This window comes from Meles meles, chromosome 5, assembly GCF_922984935.1.
Source record: "Meles meles chromosome 5, mMelMel3.1 paternal haplotype, whole genome shotgun sequence".
In the NCBI taxonomy this organism is placed as follows: domain Eukaryota; kingdom Metazoa; phylum Chordata; class Mammalia; order Carnivora; family Mustelidae; genus Meles; species Meles meles.
Window position 1 is genome coordinate 9258942 of NC_060070.1, and position 19108 is coordinate 9278049.

At 50.5% G+C, this 19108-nt stretch overlaps 1 protein-coding gene across 3 annotated transcripts in view; it reads right to left on the minus strand.

Annotated features, from left to right (window-relative positions):
* The window catches only part of SYTL3 (synaptotagmin like 3), an 81420-nt gene that overhangs the window by 29241 nt on the left and 33071 nt on the right, over positions 1-19108 (minus strand). For 2 of the 3 annotated variants that reach the window (XM_046006440.1, XM_046006439.1), the window contains exons 6-8: positions 5984-6035; positions 4901-4970; positions 2748-2826 (exon numbers count right to left, since the gene is read on the minus strand). In XM_046006440.1, coding sequence (XP_045862396.1) covers positions 2748-2826; positions 4901-4970; positions 5984-6035 — 201 coding nt within the window. The remainder of the gene's footprint in view (positions 1-2747; positions 2827-4900; positions 4971-5983; positions 6036-19108) is intronic. The other variant, XM_046006441.1, reaches the window with a different exon arrangement.

Below are 19108 nucleotides of genomic sequence, written 5' to 3' on the forward strand. Positions count from 1 at the left end.
AATATGAAAACTGATGCAAATTTAATTGGGTAATGGATGCAAAATACTTCCTAGTTTCTGGTGGACGTTATGAAGTGACCCCACTAGTTAGCAGCCTTCCCCATGTAAGATTCTTTCAATATTACTGTCTTCCCTGTGCTGTCCAATTAATGACATTTTTCGCACTGAGTTTCTGGGATCTAGTGCGCATTTTACCCTTTCTCCAGGCAGGCCACATCTCAGGAGCCCACTGCCATTAGCATGTGGGACAGACCAGTTCCCGAGCTCCCCGTTTCCTGGTCAGCTCCTTGAGACACTATTTCTTAGGTGTCTCTGGCACGTGCTGTTAGGACGTAATCTGCCGAGCACCTCTTTTCTCTAGAGGAGACCCTCCCCTGCCCCCCGGGATCCCAGGGCATTTTTCTTACCCCCAGGCTGTGTGGGAGCTCTCCTGTCTGAGAGCACCGCTGTCCACACTGTCCTGGGGTCTACCCTCCAGAGACCATGGGGCATCTTTCTGCGCCAGAAGCTAGCGGGTCTCAGCACACACCGGGCCCTCAAAGCTGACAGTGAACGTGAGCTCCTCATATAGCCTAACCCCAGTCCCACTACAAAGTGGGGGGGGGGGGCAGGAGGTGAAGCCCCCCCCCCTTAAGGACGATGTCCTCCTCCTGCCATCTGTGAGGCACTCACCCCAAAGCCCGTGCCTTCATCTGGTCCACTTACATTCACAGACGAGGCAGGCGGGGTGCCTCCCAAGGAATTCTAAAGACCAGGCTTGGAATCGGCATTATGTGGTGAAAAGGAAAAGAAACAGCAAGAAGCGCAGAAGGGCCCTGAGGTGAAAATCAACGTTCTTATTTCCTCCTCCCCTTTCAAGGGGGCCGGGTGCTGGCATCTCTTAGAAACGCAGCCGTCATAAAAAGGGCTGGGACGGCTCTGTTCTTCCGACCGGACTGGCTTCCTGGGGCAACCCTTTACCTCGTTGCTCTGGGGCAGCTCCCCAAACCCTCCAGGCCAGGAGCCCCTCCAGCCATCCCCCCACGGACCGGTGACACCGGAAAGAGGCTGTCCTCCGCAGCGCTTCTGCAAGGAAGAGCTGCACAACGGATCGAGAGGGACAGGTGCCCCACAGCTCGGGACCGGAAGAAAGAGGAGTCCCCCCCCACCTGGCTGCGCGCCCTGAGGCAGAGACGGGGTGAAGGGTGTGTGGTCCACGCTCTTTCCCCAAGCAGTGGAGCACGTGGGAGAGGCGCTCGCAGACCGTCCCTCCCAGGGGCCCATTTGCCCCTGCCCCTGGGCTGACGTCTCCACGTCCCATGAAGCACTAGAGCCTGAACAAGCAGGGAGGAGGCCCCGGTTAAGGGCTTCAATCTGTGTCCCACGGCAGAGAAGAGATGCTGCTCTGCTCCTTCGAATCCCCCCACCCCCCAGGGATTAGCCCCAGCTGCCCCTCGGGTCTGCTGGTTTGCTTGGACGGCATCGTCCCAGCACTCGAGGGGCTCAGCTGGCAAGTGTCGAACATGAGCGCTCGGCTCAGGTGAGGCTATGGGCGCGGAAGCCTCCAAATGGCCCCTGTGGGTCCCAGCATGTGTCGGAGGCCGAGAGCGACCTGGGACAAGGTGGAATGCGTGTCCTGCCTCTTTGGGTGCCTGGCTGAGGGATCACCAGATCCCAGCTAACGTTGGGGCAGGATTCTAGGATACAGTGGTGGGAGGAGGTTCTCCTAAGCCACATGGATTTAGGCAGAAGTTGTGCTTCTAGAAAGACACACGGAGAAGTTTGGACAAGAGGAGCGGCACAGGAGCGGAGCCCGTGTCTGAGTGCAGGGACCGGCCTTCGAGGCTGGCGCGCACGGAGGGCGGATGTCGTCCGAGAGCCAGGCGGACTTATGGGCTGACTCCAAACCTCCAACCGCTATCAGCCAGCAGACGGCATGCAATTCCTGCTCAGTCCTCCTGAAGCCAAGAGGGACAGACTGTCTCAGGGGACGGTCACCTTTCTGCTTGTCTGAAAAGTGGTGCTTTGGTTTCAGTTGTCGCGAAGCAGCTCAGAAGGGCTCATGGGGAATACAGAGAATTAAAGTCAAGAAATGAGACTGTCTCAAGGCCAACGGACAGCACTGAGCCCATCCACATGCACCGGCATGGGCAGAAGCTCAACATAAGCGTGGTAAAAGGGACTGGGTCCCTGAAACCCCCTGTTGCCCCCCCCGGGACCCTCTCTCTGGGCACCCTCGCGGGCCTGGGCTATTGTATGCGGTTTGCGGCTCCGAGCAGAGGGACACTGAAAGACACAGGATTCTAAGCAGTGGGAGTTCTGGGCTCCTCACTTCTGCGAATCACATGATTGTTGCCCATTAAGGGAGATAAACTGACCAAGACGGAAAGAAGAATGGACAAACAGTTCCATGCAAAGGGCAGACACCCGGCCGTGCCTGGCGGGAAAGCTCCCGGATCTCATTCCCCAGAGCCGTCCCACCCCACTGTCCTTGCGGGGCCCTGGGAGAGGCTGGGGCGGCTGCCCATCCTGGTCCACGCCAGCTGCTTTCCACCATGTGCTGAGCTCTGGCAGGTCTGGGCAGCAGTGGGGGTAAACTGAGCCAGGCCCATGAGCCGGAGGGTATCTCCTCTTCCCCCAGGAAACCAGAAGCTGCCTCTGCGGGTGGAGGGGTGAAAGTCTGGGGTGTTGGCTCTCCCCAAGAGCTGGAGACAGAGAGGTCTCCTTGGCCGGCAGTGGGGAGAACACACGCAGGGGCGTCCACTTACTTTTCATGTGGGTGGTAACAGACAGAAACAAATTTTCCACGGATTTATTAAATCCTTTAAACTGACCAAGTTCCTGTAACTAAAACAGAGACAGAGGAGAGAGAATGAGAGTTACAGCTGAGGACTCATGCCTGCCCCAGCAGCCTCCAGGCTGCCAACCCCCAAATGCCGGCAGGTGTGAGTGAGGCGCACGGGCTCCGGGTGCGTGCAGGTGTGCGTGCGTGCATGTCTGCAGAGGGGAGGGCACGAGCCTCTCAGGAGGCAGGGACCCTCTTACTCGGCCGCTTTCCTCTGAGGTTTGACACCCGCCTTTCGGGAAGGGGCATCAGCAGGGGTGTTGACGTGGTGACAACTACCTCCCGGGAATAACGCCCGACATTCCGCTGGCTCAGACCGTACTCAGGTGGACTCCTGCTCCCTTAACCAGCTCTTGTACGACCCCACCCCAGCTCCAGGCAGAGAGGATGCCAGCACAGCACAGAACACAGTGGCCAGTGATGGTACCAGGCTCAGAGCACCAGGCCGGAGCCAAGGAGTGAGTCCACCCCTCTAAGCAGGAGAGAGAAGAAAAAGGAAGCAGAAGTGACAGAAAGGAGGTCACTTATCCCTTCAAGTCCCATCCTGCCATCCCTCCCCTACCCTTTCCCATCCCTCCTTCTATCTGCCCCATCCATCCCTCCACCCATCCATCCAACCAACCCTCCATCCATACACTCTTCCATCAACTCATCTGTCCGTCCGTCCATCCATCCATCCAACCCTCCATCCATCCATCCATCCAACCCTCCATCCATACACTCCTCCATCAAGTCATCTGTCCATCCATCCATCCATCCATCCATCCTTCCATTCATCCATCCAACCCTCCATCCATCCAACCAACCCTCCATCCATACACTCCTCCATCAACTCATCTGTCTGTCCGTCCATCCATCCATCCATCCATCCATCCATCACTCCCTCCCTCCATCCATCCATCCTTCCATTCCTCCATCCATCCATCCAACCCTCCATCTATCCTCCTATCTATCCATCCATTCCTTCATCCTTCTATCCCTCCCTCCATCCCCCTATCCCTGTATCCATCCCTCCACCCTCCATCCATCCAACCTTCCATCCATCCATTCCTCCATCAACTCATATGTCCATCCATCCAACCATCCATCCATCACTCCCTCCATCCATCCATCCTCCCATCTATCCATCCATTCTTCCATCCATACACCCCTCCAGTCATCCATCCATCTATCCAGGAACTCTGTCTTGAGCACATCTGTGCTGGGACAATTTCGGAAGATCTAGAATCTCAAGGAGAAAGTGGAGCAGAATTCTGAAGGTCATTCCAGGGTCTCAGTTTGAAACTGGGAAAAGAATAAATAGACTCTTCCTCTCACTACCATATGAACATGCCCTTCTATGGACAGACGTAGTTACTCTCTTCAATTCACAGAAGAAGAGTAACGAAAATAATCAAGACCATGCGTTTTCATGGTACTTTACAGATTCCAAGTACCAGCACAGACATCATTTCACTGATTTCTCACACCAGCCATGAGAAGCAAGTCAGCGGAGTATATTTCCACCTCCCAAGCGGGAACCCAGGTAACTTCCCAAAGATGACACCACTAATTTCTGTGGCCAGAAAGGGTCCTGGTCTATCTTCTGTTAGCATCTATAAATACTCAGAACACACACACACACACACACACACACACACACCCCAGGCACTCCCACACCCATGAGTCACACACCTGTGAATCAACCTTTGTTTATTCCTCTTTGCATCCCAAGACCCCGACACACGGCAGCCGATTCAGGCCCCCACACTCGAGAGCGCAGAGCACACACAGGGAAGACAGTCAACAAAATGACAAGAGTAAAGTGGCAGGGATGCGGGGGGCAGGTGGGGTGTGGGGACAGAGGAAGACGCGGGGTGCAGACAGAAGGTGGGTCACTGCTGATGCCCGCAGAGCATGGTGGGAGCACGGGCACTGGGCAGGGCAGGCCCAGCACGTCCGGCCTCCATGGCCTGCTTCAGCCACAGGTGGATCCCTTTGCTCCCTTGACCTTGGTCCAACCTCTCAGATCCCCTTCTCCCTCCTGCCCCTCCCACTTCCCTGTCCCCAGGGAGGCGCACGGAACGGACACGTTACCCTCTGAGAGCTGCTACTGCACTGGCTTTCACTCAGAGGAGGAGGCGTCGGAGGAACCACGGAAATCTTGCTGCCAAGGAAACATACAGGAATAAGAACCGGGTCACGGATGAGCCAACTGTTAGTCCGACAAATACACGGGACTCGCCATCATCCTATAGTTAAAGTTCTCTGATCTTTCTTTCTTTGCTTTCACTTCCTCACATTTTAGAAGAGGATCAGGCAGCCCTGCATGGATCTGCTCCTCCGGGCAGGTCTCGGGATGCGGCCAGTGAGCACCGAGCTGCCCCGGCCTCACGCTCCACGCGTGTGGTCGAAAGCAGCCGGGCCGCTCTGGAGCCCAACGCATGTGCATGAACGCTGCGGACGTGCACGTTCTCTCAGCTGAACCCCCATCAGCAGAAGGGCCAAAAACGCCATGAACGCCAAAATCACGCAGGAAGGGAATCAGAAGCTGATGGGGGAGGGGCGCCTGGGTGGCTCAGTCCATTAAGCACCTGCCTTCAGCTCCGGGCATGATCCCAGGGTCCTAGGATCAAGTCCTGCATCCCCCCTCCTTGGAGCCTGCTTCTCTCTCAAATATCTTCTCCCTCTCTCTCTCAAATAAATAAATAAAATCTTTAAAAAAAAAAAAGAAGAAGAAGAAGAAGAAGAAGTCAGCATCTCACAGATCTCACAGACTATGCCTCATTGCTGCCAATTTTATTCCACGGAGCCTGTGAGGCGTCAGGCACTGGCGTCAGGCATGACCCTGGAGATGCAAATGATTCATAAAAGCAAATGCTTGGTTTAGAACTTCGCCCTCAAAAATAATATTTCATTTTCTTACCACATTTCAGGAGAATTTAGGAAATAAAACCTTTAGTGAGAAAATGCTCTGCGAGCTCTCAAGAAGGCTCTTCGTAAGAATGTGGAACTACCTCTGTTTCAATCTTTTCCAGGCACTTTATCGTTAAAAAAAAAAAAAAAAAGTCACATTCCAGAGCAGGCACTCTGAAAGTCAAGAGATCTCAAGTTCTTTCAGCGTCCTTTGTTCCCCAGGCCGGGAGCGACCAGGACCGTCCGCCCTCCCCACGCACTCACCTCAGCTCCTGATAAGATTGTAAGAGCTTTGCTCCGGCTGTCACGTGTTTGCCTGGGAGAGATACCAGCAAAGGTCATTCATAGTGAGAAGACAACCTTGGTGATGCACACACAGGAAATAATCAGTTAAAATCATTACTTTTCTAATATCACTTCTTGCAGTTAAAAAGTAGAAGACCATCTTGGGGTGCTAGAAAGGCTCTAAAATGTGGCTGGGGTAAGGGTCGCACAACCCTGTAAATTTGCTAAAAATAATTAAATTATATGTTAAAAATACATGTTAAAAAACAGATGACATTTATGCCCTATAAACTACATCCCAGAAAAGCTGTTCAAAATGCATTCAGAAACACAAACATACACATCATCGCTGGGAATGACCGCTTTTAACAAGAGTGGACGCAGGGTTAGGTTTTCTAAATCTGGAAAATTTGAAAAGCAGTCCAAGCTCCCAAGCTTCCATTGGTCCTTGGAAACATTTAATAATAGCGTGACTATATTCCTTTAAACATTCCTTGTTATGGGGATTAAATTAATCTGTTAAAAAATGTAATCTACTTATTTGTAGTTATAGAGGCCAATGATTTCCTCAGTAAGACTCTTCTGATACAGTACTCCTTTTGTTTCAAGGCAAGGGGATTTTATGATGTATTAAGGCGCCCAAAATAGAACTCTCCACATCCATCATTCTGTGAACACGATGTTTCCTGGCCCAGTGCATAGGAAGAGGTTAGGCTGCCGCCCCAGGCTCCACGACCCCATGCAAGGTCACCATGCTGTCTAGCTCCCGTGTGGTGTGGGGAAGGTCTAAATCCATTCCACAGAAAGACTTACATACACATTCATACCATCTCCATCAGACAAGAAGCAGGGCTGGGAGGACTTTCCGAGGGGAAGGCAAGTGTCTCTGATATCACGGCCCAGATCCTAAAGCCAGGAGGCGGCTGACCCCCCCAGGGGAGGGGTTCCTCACTGGAGCCGGCCTCAGGGAGTGTGGGAGCCCCGAACTCTCATGTCAAACTCTGAAACTGTCTGTGTGCATTTTGGGGGGGGTCGGTGATGGAGTTCACCAGATTCTCAAAGGAGTTCGTGAGCACCCCCCCCCCCATTAAGAAAAGCGTGTCTAAGGCAGATCAGAAAGGCAGCCCGGAAGGCCGAGAGCTGCACCCGCAGAATCAGCCTGCAACGGGGAAAGCCCACATCCGCACGAGCGCCTGGACAGAAAGCAGCGAGGCCAGAAGGAAGAGAGAACTGAACCTGAGCGCCTCCTGGTCGGTTGTCATGAAAACAGAGAAAAACAAGGCAGAGAAAAAGAAAAATGAGCAACACTACTTATCCAGCGTGTCTGGGTGAAAATGCAGAACCACGGGACAGCAAGCTCTGAGCCCCTGGGAGCCGGTGCGCTGACCGTGGGCGCTGGCTCCCTTCCCACAGCCTGCCGGCTGCAGACGCCCCGCATCCTGTCCCTGGACTGTGGTGACAGTGTCCCCAAGGCACAGCGCCCCCTCTCCCACTGATGCTATCCTCCTACGACCTAAAGCCCTTCGGTGACTCCTCACCACCATGGCCCAGAGTCCAAGCCCCATGCAGCGACCCTGGGCCTCCACACCCGCCTGGGCCCACCCCGCCTGCCCACTGTCTCTCCCTGCACAGACACTGTCTACTCCCTCCCGCTTACCGCCACCTCATCTCCTAGCGCCCACTGCCTGGGCGTTTCTACCTCAGGCCCCTATCTCCATCCTCAACTCTGGCTTAGCCCCCTACACCCCATTTCCCAATACCCCTCCGGAGGTCTCTGGAAGGCCGGGCCACAGACGGCTCTCTGCTGCCCCCTGCTGGCCGCATCGGGTCTGGCCGGCTGCACTGTGGGCTCCTCAAATCTCCTCTGCAGAGTGAGAGTTCTAGGCTCTACCTAGTCTCTCTGTCCTCCACGCCTGTGACAACAGCCATACACAATGTCGGAACTACGGAGGGGAGGTGGGGGGGAATGAGGTAACTAGGGGATGAGCATCGAGGAGGCACGTGATGGAATGAGCACTGGGTGTTCCATGCCGCTGATGAATCAGTAAACTCTACCTCTGAAACTAATAACAGGTTGTACGTTAATTAACTGAATTTAAATAAAATTTAAAAATAAATAAAATTTTAAAAAATAAAGAGGGGTACATCTGTGCCCCAATTAAACTCAATGGACATTGAAATTTGAATTTTTTAATGGTTTTTTTTTTATGGGTTACAACTATTCTTTGGACAGTTCCAAAATGTAAAACTCATTATTAACTCGCAGGACGTACAAAAACGAGCAGAGGAATAGGTCTGGCTCTCCGGTCCTAGTGCAGCCCCATGTCCTTTCTACTCGTAGGCAGCCCTGCCCCCTGCAGTGGCAGCTGGGAGCCGGTGGGCAATGCAGAGTCCCAGGCCCAGCCCCGCTGCACGGAATCGAGGTCTGTTCTCTGCAGTTGGGGAAGCACTGCCCTGTGGCCGGGTCCAGCTCCCCTGTTTATTTCCCTGTTACCTCCCCCTCTAGTCCCTCCGCTGTTTCCTATCGGAGGCGTCCTTAAAAAGCACTACTGACTTTCTGTTAACGTAAAAATGCAAGTAACAGGGGCGCCTGGGTGGCTAAGCCCTTGTCTGACTCTTGATTTCTGCTTCTCACGATCTCGGGGTCCTGGGACTGAGCCCCATACTGGGCTCTGCACTCAGAGTCGGCTTGAGATTCTCTCCCTCTGCCCCTCCTCCCCCTGCTCCCTCTCTCTCTCTCTCTGAAAAAAACTAAATAACCATGCATGTAACCAGGGGGAGGAAATGCTGATCAGAGGAGCCCTCCCTGGTGTCCTCCCAGGTGTCGGGAAGCAGCAACCCCACTGTGCTGCTCTGGCCGCTGTGAGCCAGACCTGGAGCCTAGGCTTCCAGCACCATTCGAGAAAGCCCGGCCGCCGATCGTCAGCAGCCAACTGCACGTGCTGGGCGCAGCGCTCCCCTCGCCTTTGCTTCTCGGGTTGTCTCCAGGTGTCACCTCTAATGTATCAATGAAAACCAAGACTTGGGGCCATTTTGTAATAGGCCCAAAGCCCCAGGGTCTGAAGACAAAGCTGCCTTTTGCACCATGACTTGCCTCCGGAGCCGGACACACACAGAGTGGAGTGGTGACCGGTACGCGGGGCTCTACCCTTCTCTCTACCTCGCTCACATGGGAAAATGTTCCTAATAAAAAGCAAGGGGAGAAACAACCACTTATGAACCAAAGGCCAACTCCCTGAAAACTCGGAGAGGTTTCCTTTCAGACACGCTTTCGACTCATCCCGTGGGTCTCCGCTGCGAGGAAGCAAGCCTAGGTGCTTGGGCTGGGGCATCCAGCCTTGGGGGTGAGGGAGAGAGGGGCCAGGCAGTGAGGGTGCAGCCCTCCACGCCCCCCTCCGGCTCCCCTTTCCCTCCCAGCCTGCCCCCTGCCACGCCCTGGCCTGAGCAGAGGGGATGCGTCCTCCGCCCGCAGCCCACTGTCCGTGGGGATAGGACAGACACAGAAAGAACATCCTCTACCGCGGCATTCAAGGCTGCCCTGGGTGGAGTTGTACCCCCGGGAAAGACAGGTTGAAGTCCTCATCTTTTTTTTTAAAGATTTGTTTGTTTGTTTATTTTAAAGGAGGGGGGAGGGGAAGAGGGAGGGAATCTTCAAGCCGACTCCCTGCTGAGCAGAGTTTGACCCCGGGCTCAATGCCACCGCCCAGAGGTCATGACCTGAGCTGAAATCAAGAGTCGGACACAACCCACTCAGCCGGCTGGGTGCCCCCAAGTCCTACTCTTTAGTCCTGTGACTGTGACCTTATCCGGAGAGTCTCGACCACTCCGGCAGCCCTCTGAGGACACAGGTCCCGCCTTCCTCATCTCAGTGTCACCAGCACCAGCAGAGACTTTGTCTCACGGGGAGGGGGGCTGTGGTTATAAATATGACAACAGCAACCAGAACTATTGTAACAATAAGCGTGACCTCCTCATTCGAGCTGAGTGACCAGATAGGTCGGAACAGGTCATGGGGGCACCTGGTGGCACAGTTGGTTAAGTGTCCGACTGGTTTTGGCACAGGCCGTGATCTCGGGGTCATGAGATCGAGCCCCACACGGGGCTGTGTGCTCAGCGGGGCACCTGCTTGGGATTCTCTCTCTCCCCCTCTCTGCCCCTCGCCCACTTCTCATGCTCATTGGCAGGCTCTCTCTAAAATAAATAAATCTTTAAAAAAAAACGAAGGTCGCCATTGTCTCACGACTTGGCCTCCGTGTGACTCACGCATTCATCCACCTCCACGGGGGAGAACACACAGGAGCCCTTTGCAGAGATAAGCAAGACACAAACTCCGCTCGTGGCTCGGCTAGCACGGGTCCGTCCCCGCCACCACAGAGCCAACACCCGATCGGCCCCGGCACACGCCTGTCTGCGACAAGTCACTCTCTGTGCACCACTTCTCGATCGAAAGAGAGCCAGGAGGAGGCCTCTCATCTCCAGTGTTCACAAGCGCCCCCACGGGCCGGCCGCCCATCTCAGCAGCCTCCGTGGCCGCCCGCACTCACTACCCGCCCCCCAGCGCCCCGCAGCCCGGGCCCCGCAGCGGAGGCTAGACCCTGCTCCCCCGACTCTTCCCACTTGGGTGACACGGGCCCCGAGCAGCCTCCGCGGAACCCCCATGCGACACCCTAGGGCAATGTGACCAGGCCAGTGAACCATGTTGTCCCGTGGACAAGCAGCCTCGTGTCTGGAACTCTAGGATCTGCGTGGTTTCTTCTTCTTCCAAAACAGCACCGTTAACCTCCCCTGCCAGACCGTGAGTCCCCGCAGCAACACTTGGTTAGGGAAGTCCCACACAACCGTCGAGTCCTGTGGGGTCCTGATGGGGAGCGAGCAGACCATCAAACAGAAGGGGGTCCTGGCCCACGACCACCTCTCTGCCGGCGCCCCTGGAGGGGGAGCAGCATCCCATGTAGGAAACCACACTCTGGAATGCCAGGCATGACCCGAAGCAAAACACAGGTGGGGCGACCCCCCATGGAGCTCCCTGCGAATGAGGCAAACATGCCCCTTTCTCAAGATACTTTTGTCTACACCAGGAGTTGGTTGAAATATACAGATGTTGTGAGAACACCTTTTGCTGATTCTTCCAGAAAAATCATCACAATAAGTACACAAGTCTCAGATGTCTATGATGCAAACCGTACCCTCTTAGAGGTGGCTCCCTAGTACAGTGCTCAACCTGCTCCGCTGTATGTGACCGTCCTGATAGTTGGCCCACACTGGAGCTAGAGTATCCTCAAAATTCTAGAAAAGGCGAATAAAACCTGGAGTTGAAAACAAGCAAAAAACCAAACAAAACCAGGAATTGCAAGGTTGGGGGGTGTTGGAGAATTACAGTGTGTTTTAGGAATTTTTTCTTTCATAGGAAAGGAAAAAAATCGCTAGAACAATAAACCTTTAGACCAATTTTTTTGACTCACATATGCAAAATGGAAAACATCTCAACAAATTTGACCTAGAAATCCCTCAGCGTATAATCATGATGTCCTGTCATAAATGGTTTTAAAGCTGGATTCCAGAGCCATTCTTAAATATATTTTAGTCCTTAGAGAAGCTTTGAGCTTAAATCGCACCGGAGCCAAGGGACTGCCCCAGGATGAAAGAAGATAGAGCACAGAACCGTGAATCAGCAACTAATGCCCTCCAGGAGAGCAAAAATTAATAATAGTGGATTTATAATCCTGTTGGCAGAAAATCCCTCTCAGCCAGTGTCCTCCTGCCATGAGACATTACTTTTCTGCTTAGTCAGAAGAGAGAAAAATAACTTTTTCTCCTTAATTAAGCCCTATATTCTATCGGTGGAAATTCTGGGTATCTTTCATGTTGATAGTAATCACCAGGAGCTGGACGGTAACTCTCCCACAAAGGTACACTCAGGCCGATGGTTAGAATGACTGGCCCAGGTTTGCTGAGGACCTAGGGGCGAACAGAATATAGACTGCCTTCCTGCGTCCTTGGATCTTCTCTAAAAATTGAATGTAGGGTTTAGGAGTCCCTCTATCCTCAAGAATTTGGATGTTAATCCCTTATCAGATATGTGATTTGCAGATATTTTCTTCCCTTCCATGGGTCACCTTTTTACTCTGTTGACAGCGTCCTTTGATGCATAAGCTTTTCATTTGACGTAGGACAATCCAACTGACCTTGACAATCTAAGCAATTCCATTTTTGAGTTCCTACTGTGAACAAAGCCAAAGGCATCATGAAGTCAAAGACGGATAAACTCAAAAACCTGCCTCCAAGGACCACTACCTAGAAATAGTGGGTGAGAACCAACAGTTTAAGGGTCAAGGGCTTCCTTCACATGGGAGTCATAAAATCAACCTGACAGTCTTTGTTCTAATTTATTCAAATGGGTTGGTCTGAAAATCTGTCCGGGACACAACGAGGAATACAGTCAGCTGGGAAAACCACCTCTAGGGCTCACACCCCCTTCTGTGGGTTTGTGTTCATTTTGTCCTCCTTCTGAAGGAGAGTAGTGAGGAGGAAATATCAAGAGATAAGATGTCACATTTTCTTTAAAATAAGGCAAGAGCATGTACCAAATTATGTATCTGGGAGATAAACATGATTTCATAAAGATGCCCTCTCGTGAATGTAAGTACAGAAACTAGGCACTTGATCTGTAACCTCCAGAAAGCTTTCCTCCATCATCCTTGCAAAATCCACCTGCTGAATTGCATGGGAGGAAGGTCTCTACTGAGCCAGCAAGCAGAGAGGCAATCAAGGCAGGGCTTTGTGGTAGGGTCACCCCTATTTACTCATACCTACTTCTTTTAATTTGTGAGCCCAAGTGCTCCAACCCCCACACAGGGAGAAGCAGGCTCTCTACTGAGCAGGGAGTTTGACATGGGTGGGGGCTTGATCCCATGACCCTGGGATCATGACCTGAGCAGAAGGCAGACGCTTAACTGATTGAGCCACCCAGGCACTCGAGCCTCCTAAATTATTTTGTTTCCCAATTACTAACAATGGAGTGAAAGCTACAACAGATTGTTTATATATAACATTTAACTATTCTGAAACTTGAAAAAATATTAGTATTAAGAGTATTAGTATTGTCCTCTTTCTGCTCTTACACTCAAATATCAAGCAATAAAATGTCAAGGTTGTAAAAAAAAAAAAAAAAGTAAAACATGCATTCACAGCAAGTAGCCAGAAGAGGGCGCTATCTTTATAAGCTTAGCAGATGCCCAAAAAAATGAAAGATGGGCTTTCAGTTTCAGTTCTCTAAGCTATTAGTGATCTAGAAAAGTGTCATCAAAATTGCTTATTATATTTGCTACTTTACCAGTGGCTCTCAAACTTAAAATGCATAAAAAATTATAAATAATACACTCTTGAGTCACACCTGGTCCCATGGAATTGGGAACTTTGAATTTGAAACAGCTTTTGCAGCTGATCCTGGAGCAGGGATCCCAGAAGCCACAGTAAACTCTCTAGGCGCAGAGGTGGCCAAGTGTCCCAGGGTGGAGGGGCAGGAGGTGACCGTACAGATGGCTGGGTAGCTCGCTGCCTGCAGAGCACTGCAGACCCACGGAGGTCTGCATGCTTTGATCATTCCAACTCACCCCACATGAACCACAACTATGGCTTACAGGGAATTATTTTAAGACAACAGATTATTTTAAGACAACAACAATAAGTATCAAATTATAAAATCTTAGAGGGGAACTAAAGCCAATCTATAATCGGGGGGAAAATTTTAAGAAAACCAAAATCTTTAATAAAATATTTTTTGTACCCTTTACCTGCAAAATAAAAATTGGAATTCATCTTTTTTTGCTTTTAAATTTTTTAAGTGTTGGGAAAGTAGCACAACAAACTGCTACATTAATATCTATTATTGTTCATTGGATTATTCCTTAATACCTTGTCTACTTTCAAGGAAATTTGGGGAGAATTTACCTTAAATGGCACACATCCAACAGAACCATTAAAATAGGTATATAAAAAGGAAATGGGGTGACAGAGGGCATAATGATTCTTGGAATTCCTTCAATTGAACATTAAATTTGGCTCTAGGTTTCTGGATGCTAAAAAGGAAAACGACTCTACAGAGAATATCACCTTGTGTTTCCAAGCAACTCCGTCCTTACTCACGTAATACACTCACTCACTCACTCATTCCCTCAGACCTCCAACCCTCAAAGAATTCTACCGGAAAAGTTAAAGTTGACTGTATACGCCCAAGAAAAAACTTCTTCTGTCAAAAAAACACAATGACACAGGTGCAGCTAACAGGACAGAAGAGCCTTGTCACATAAGGAAGTTCTGCAGAAGGTCAAGCAGGTGGGAGATAACCAACCCCGCTAGGAATTAGATGCATTCAAATGAAAATGATGGGAAACCATTTCAGACAACCAACATGATTTAGCAAACTGATATAGTTTGGATTGTTTTTATGAATAATTCCCACTGGTAAGGAGGGTACACCCTTCCCAGGGGCAATGTTCCTAACCTCTCATCTTATCCTTCTCTTTCTAAAAATATTCAGAGATGTGTCAAAGACTTATCTACAAAAATGTGCATTGTACTTGTATTTATTATTTTAATAATATCATAAATTCCCAAAAATGTAAGAGCAAAACTGGAAACTCCCTCATTGTACCACGATGGTGGTTTGGTTCAGTAAGTGAAGTCATATTCCAGTGTTGGAATGAGAGGCGGTCATCAGAAAGTATGTAGTTGATGGGGGATAAGGATATGCAAAAATGTTCTTTGTAAATTATTATGTGAAGAAATAGTATAAAACTGTATATACAATTTGATCCCAATTATGTAAATCTATTAGCTTGACTCAGAGAAAATTGCCTTCATTTGATCATTTTTACCTAAAAGCATCAATTTCTTAATGGTTTAATCTCAATACTTTTAAAAATGTGTGTGTAGTTATGTGTGTATATGTGTATATTTGTATACACACACATACACAATCTACACTTACAAACATAGATACACTGATTCACCAAAGAACAGGTATGATGCATGATAGACATGAAAACGTTAACGGAAGTTTTCAGAGTGAAGTCCTTGCCTTTTTAACATTATTTGTTATGCTTTTCTTCACTTCTCAATTTTTTAATGAATACATTTTTTTTTTTTACATTCAGAACAAATGTAATTTGCAGTCCCATTTCAAGGGATAGGAGTTCGCGGTGGCCAGAGTGTGGTAGGACCACTCACGTACCCCGACCCGGTGGTGCAAATGAGCAACACTTCCCCAGGGTAATTTTGTGAAACACATCAAAGCCTTCCAGGTGCTCACAGCTTTGACCAGCCATTCTTCTTCTTAGAATCTCTCCAAAGGAAATAAGCAGAGATGCCATGATATCTGAACAGGATGTTCATCACAGAGTTATCTGTGATACGAAAGTTTGAATACAATGATACACTCCCTGACAAGAGGGAATAGGTTGGGGGGCGCCTGTGTGGTTCTGTCCTTAAGCATCTGGCTTTGGCTCAGGTCATGATTCCAGGATCCTGGGATTGAGCCCCGCATCAGGTTCCCTGCTTGGTGGGAAGCCTGCTTCTCCCTCTCCTACTCCCCCTGCTTTTGTTGCCTCTCTGGCTGTGTCTCTCTCTGTCAAATAAATTAAAATCTTTAAAAAAAAAAAAAAAAGAGGGAACAGGTTGAGTATATCCATCTGATGTATTTTATGCAGCAGACAATATATGTTGGGACCACTCTTAATAGCCTAAGAAAATGTTTGTGCTATACTGAATTTTAAAAGCAAAATTAAAACTTGTGTATAGTCTGATCATAAATCAGTTTTAAAGAAGTCTGTAAGTCTGGGGGTGCCTGGCTGGCTCAGTGGGTCGAGCATACAACCTTTGATCTTATGGTTGTGAGTCTGAGTCCCATGTTTTGGGTGTAGAGATTACTTAAAAATAAAGTCTTTATAAAAAGAAATGCAAGTCTGCGTGTGCCCACACACGCACAAAACCACCTCGAAAGAAGACTGGAAGACTGTGTGTGTGTGTGTGTGTGTGTGTGTGTGTGTGTGTGTGATCTACAGCAGTTTGTTGAGTGGAGGGATTTTTATTGCCTTCTGTACACCGTTCTGAATTTCCCAGATATTCTGCAAAAAGTATGCATGACTTCTACAATCAGGAAAGGAACACCTTTTATTAAAAGAGAAAAGAAATTTCCCTCTTTGCAAAATGGGGGATAGAATATGGGGGAAGCAGGTGAACTCGTGGGGACCCTCTAGAACTCCGGCGTTAGAAGTGAAAGAAGAGCCGGGCGAAGATTCAGGACACTGGGGAGGCAGAAATGTAGGGACCTGCTGACCAACTGGATGACAGGAGGGAGTCAGGTCTGAGGCTCAGCTGTGGGGATCAGGGTAAGGAATACAGGCTCGGGCGGCCAGCTTGCTGACGGGCTCCGGGGGGGTGGGGGACACTGGCCTCCTGATCCACCCTGTGCCATCCCTCCTGCTCTAATAGAGCGGACCTGTGTCACCACGGGACAGAGCTGAAATGACAGGGTGTGCTTTGTGAAGCAGGAGCCTAAGGGAGATTGGCAGAAAGGCTAGAAGTTCCTAGGAGCTCTGGGGAGCTGAGGGCAGGGGATATTGTGGGGTGAGGAAGTCTTGAGGATGGATGGGGGGCACGGTTATACAACGTGAACGCATTTAATGCCGTTGAACTGTAAGGTTAAGAATGGTTAAAATGCAAATTTTATGTTGTGCATATTTTATTATAATAAAATTATTTTTTAAAAAGATTTTATTTACTTATTTGACAGATCACAAGTAGGCAGAGAGGCAGGCAGAGAGGGAGGGAGAAGCAGGCTCCCCACTAAGCAGAGAGCCTGATGCGGGGCTCGATCCCAGGACCCTGAGATCATGACCTGAGGTGAAGGCAGAGGCTTTAACCCACTGAGCCAACCAGGCGCCCCTAAAATAATTTTTTAATATAAAAAAGGTCAGGCTCTGCCTTTGTCTCTCACAGCCCTGGGGCCCCCCTGAGGGAAGCCAGCCAGCCCGTGGGAAGCACACTCAGGCAGCCCTGCAGAGAGCCCCCCTCCTGCCGTCAGCTACAGGCGCACACGCGTCTGTGTGTGAGCCCCCCACCCCCCGCCAGGGGGAAGCAGGTCCTCCAGCCCTGGGCAAGCCTCCAGCCCAAGACAGAAAACATGTAACATAATATTGATTGCTTTAACGTTTGGAGGAATTGGGAATCCGGCAATAGAACGGGGCATGGGTTTGAGCCGTCTCGTACTCATTCGTGCCTCGTACCACCGTATCGTTTCTCCAGCTTCCCAAGAGGATGTGGAAGGCTGGAAAGAACCAGGACAGCAAACCCCCGCGGACAGGCGGTCTCAGTCCCCCCGCGCCCCTGCGAGCCGGGCTTGCGGCGGGCTCCCCACAGGGCCCACCAGAGGGCGCCAGAGAGACCAGACGGCCGGAGGTTCCCGAGCGCGGCCGCCTGTCCCGGAAGGGTCTGCTTCCTGCAGTTCCCACCTGGGGTTCCCACGGGCCTCCCTTTTGGCCTCTCTTCCTCCAGTAAGGCCTGTTTCACCGATTCCCTAAATTAAATCCTCTTTGTTCAAATCCCCACGTGGTTCCTACTTTCCTAACTGGCCCTCAGCTGATACAGCAGGTGGACCAGAGTCCACTCGGGCCTGGGCCAGCTTGTCTGGTGCGGGCACAGGTGTAAGGCAGGGGGTTCCCACCTGCCCAGGGGAGCCGGCAGCTCACCCCGGCTGCCCTTCCAGCAGGCTCCTCGCCTGCAACCTCCCCCACCCGAGTTCAACTCACACCTGTGCTCCCCCAGCTCCGCACTTTCCTCCTTCTCTCTGTGCCTTTTGAGCCCAAGTCACCTAACACTGGACAGTAAGAAACTGAGACCCTCAGTATGTGAGGAAGCAGTTGTAGAGGAGGAAGGAATTTGGGTTTTTCCCTTGTTATTTGTTTCTTTCATACCATGGGAGTAACAATAAGAGAAAAGGGTGATTTGTTCTCAGGCTGACTTCATTGTCTTTTTTTTTCTTGACCTTTTCATTCTGAGGGAAAGTCGCTGGACAAAGAAGAGAAACCCAGGAGTTCAGGTTCATTCCTGTCCTATTCCTCGCGTCCTCTCACTTCTACGCAGCGGAAGAGCACCGGAAAGGTGATGAGAAGGTAAGGAGCGCGCACACCTGTGTTCCGGCTTGCACGTTCACTTCCCTCACTCCCAGTAACCGTACCACAACCTCGGCAGTTTCCAGGAGAGGTCTCCACGGAGTTGTCATTGAGAAATTACAGAAACTTCACTCCCCGCAGTCTTACCATTTATGAAATAGGAACTGAGTGGGGAAAAACGAGAATCTACCACCTGACCCAGCCCCCCAACAAAAAAGATATTTTTTTAACTTTAAGTACAGTCTGCTTTCCAAGGTGGGGCTTGAACTCACAACCCTGAGATCAAGAGCCATATGTCTACCGACTGAGCCTAGCCAGGCGCCCCCAACAAAAAAGTATTTTAAAGTGTTTTAAAGACATAAAACAAAGCAATAAAACTTAGACATCATCTTGCCATGCTTGCCTCAATTATGCCCTAAATGGGGACGACAGCCGCAGGGAGGAGAAAAGGGTGGTTAGTGGATGCGACAAATTTTAGTCCCAGTACAGATACAGAAATACAGCTGGGGTAGTAAACTCTCATGGGAGGGCAGTGTTCAGGAAATAGTGTCAGGAAGCCTGCTTGGGACAGGAGAGAGGGTTGTCAGAAACACTCTGAGAAGCGCTGTCCTGGGTGAGACCACACCCACTTGCCTACCCTTTGGCTCGAGCACACCCGCTAGCATTGTCCTTCCTTCCAGATTTGTAAGAAACTCTGCGGAAACGTCATCTTTGCTTGAGTAAGAAGGGTCTGGAATAGAACCCAGGAGAGAAGGTAATACCAACAGAGTGTCAACCTCAGCGAACAGTGTCTCTTATAAAAGCTGAGTGTCGCGCTCCGACACACGGCTTCCTTTCCTTGCCCACGCATTTTGGGTTGTGGCTAAACAGCTTCTTTATCTCAAACAGTCACTTTTTCCAGGAGAAAGAAGGGCTTCAAGCCAGCCCGTTGCCT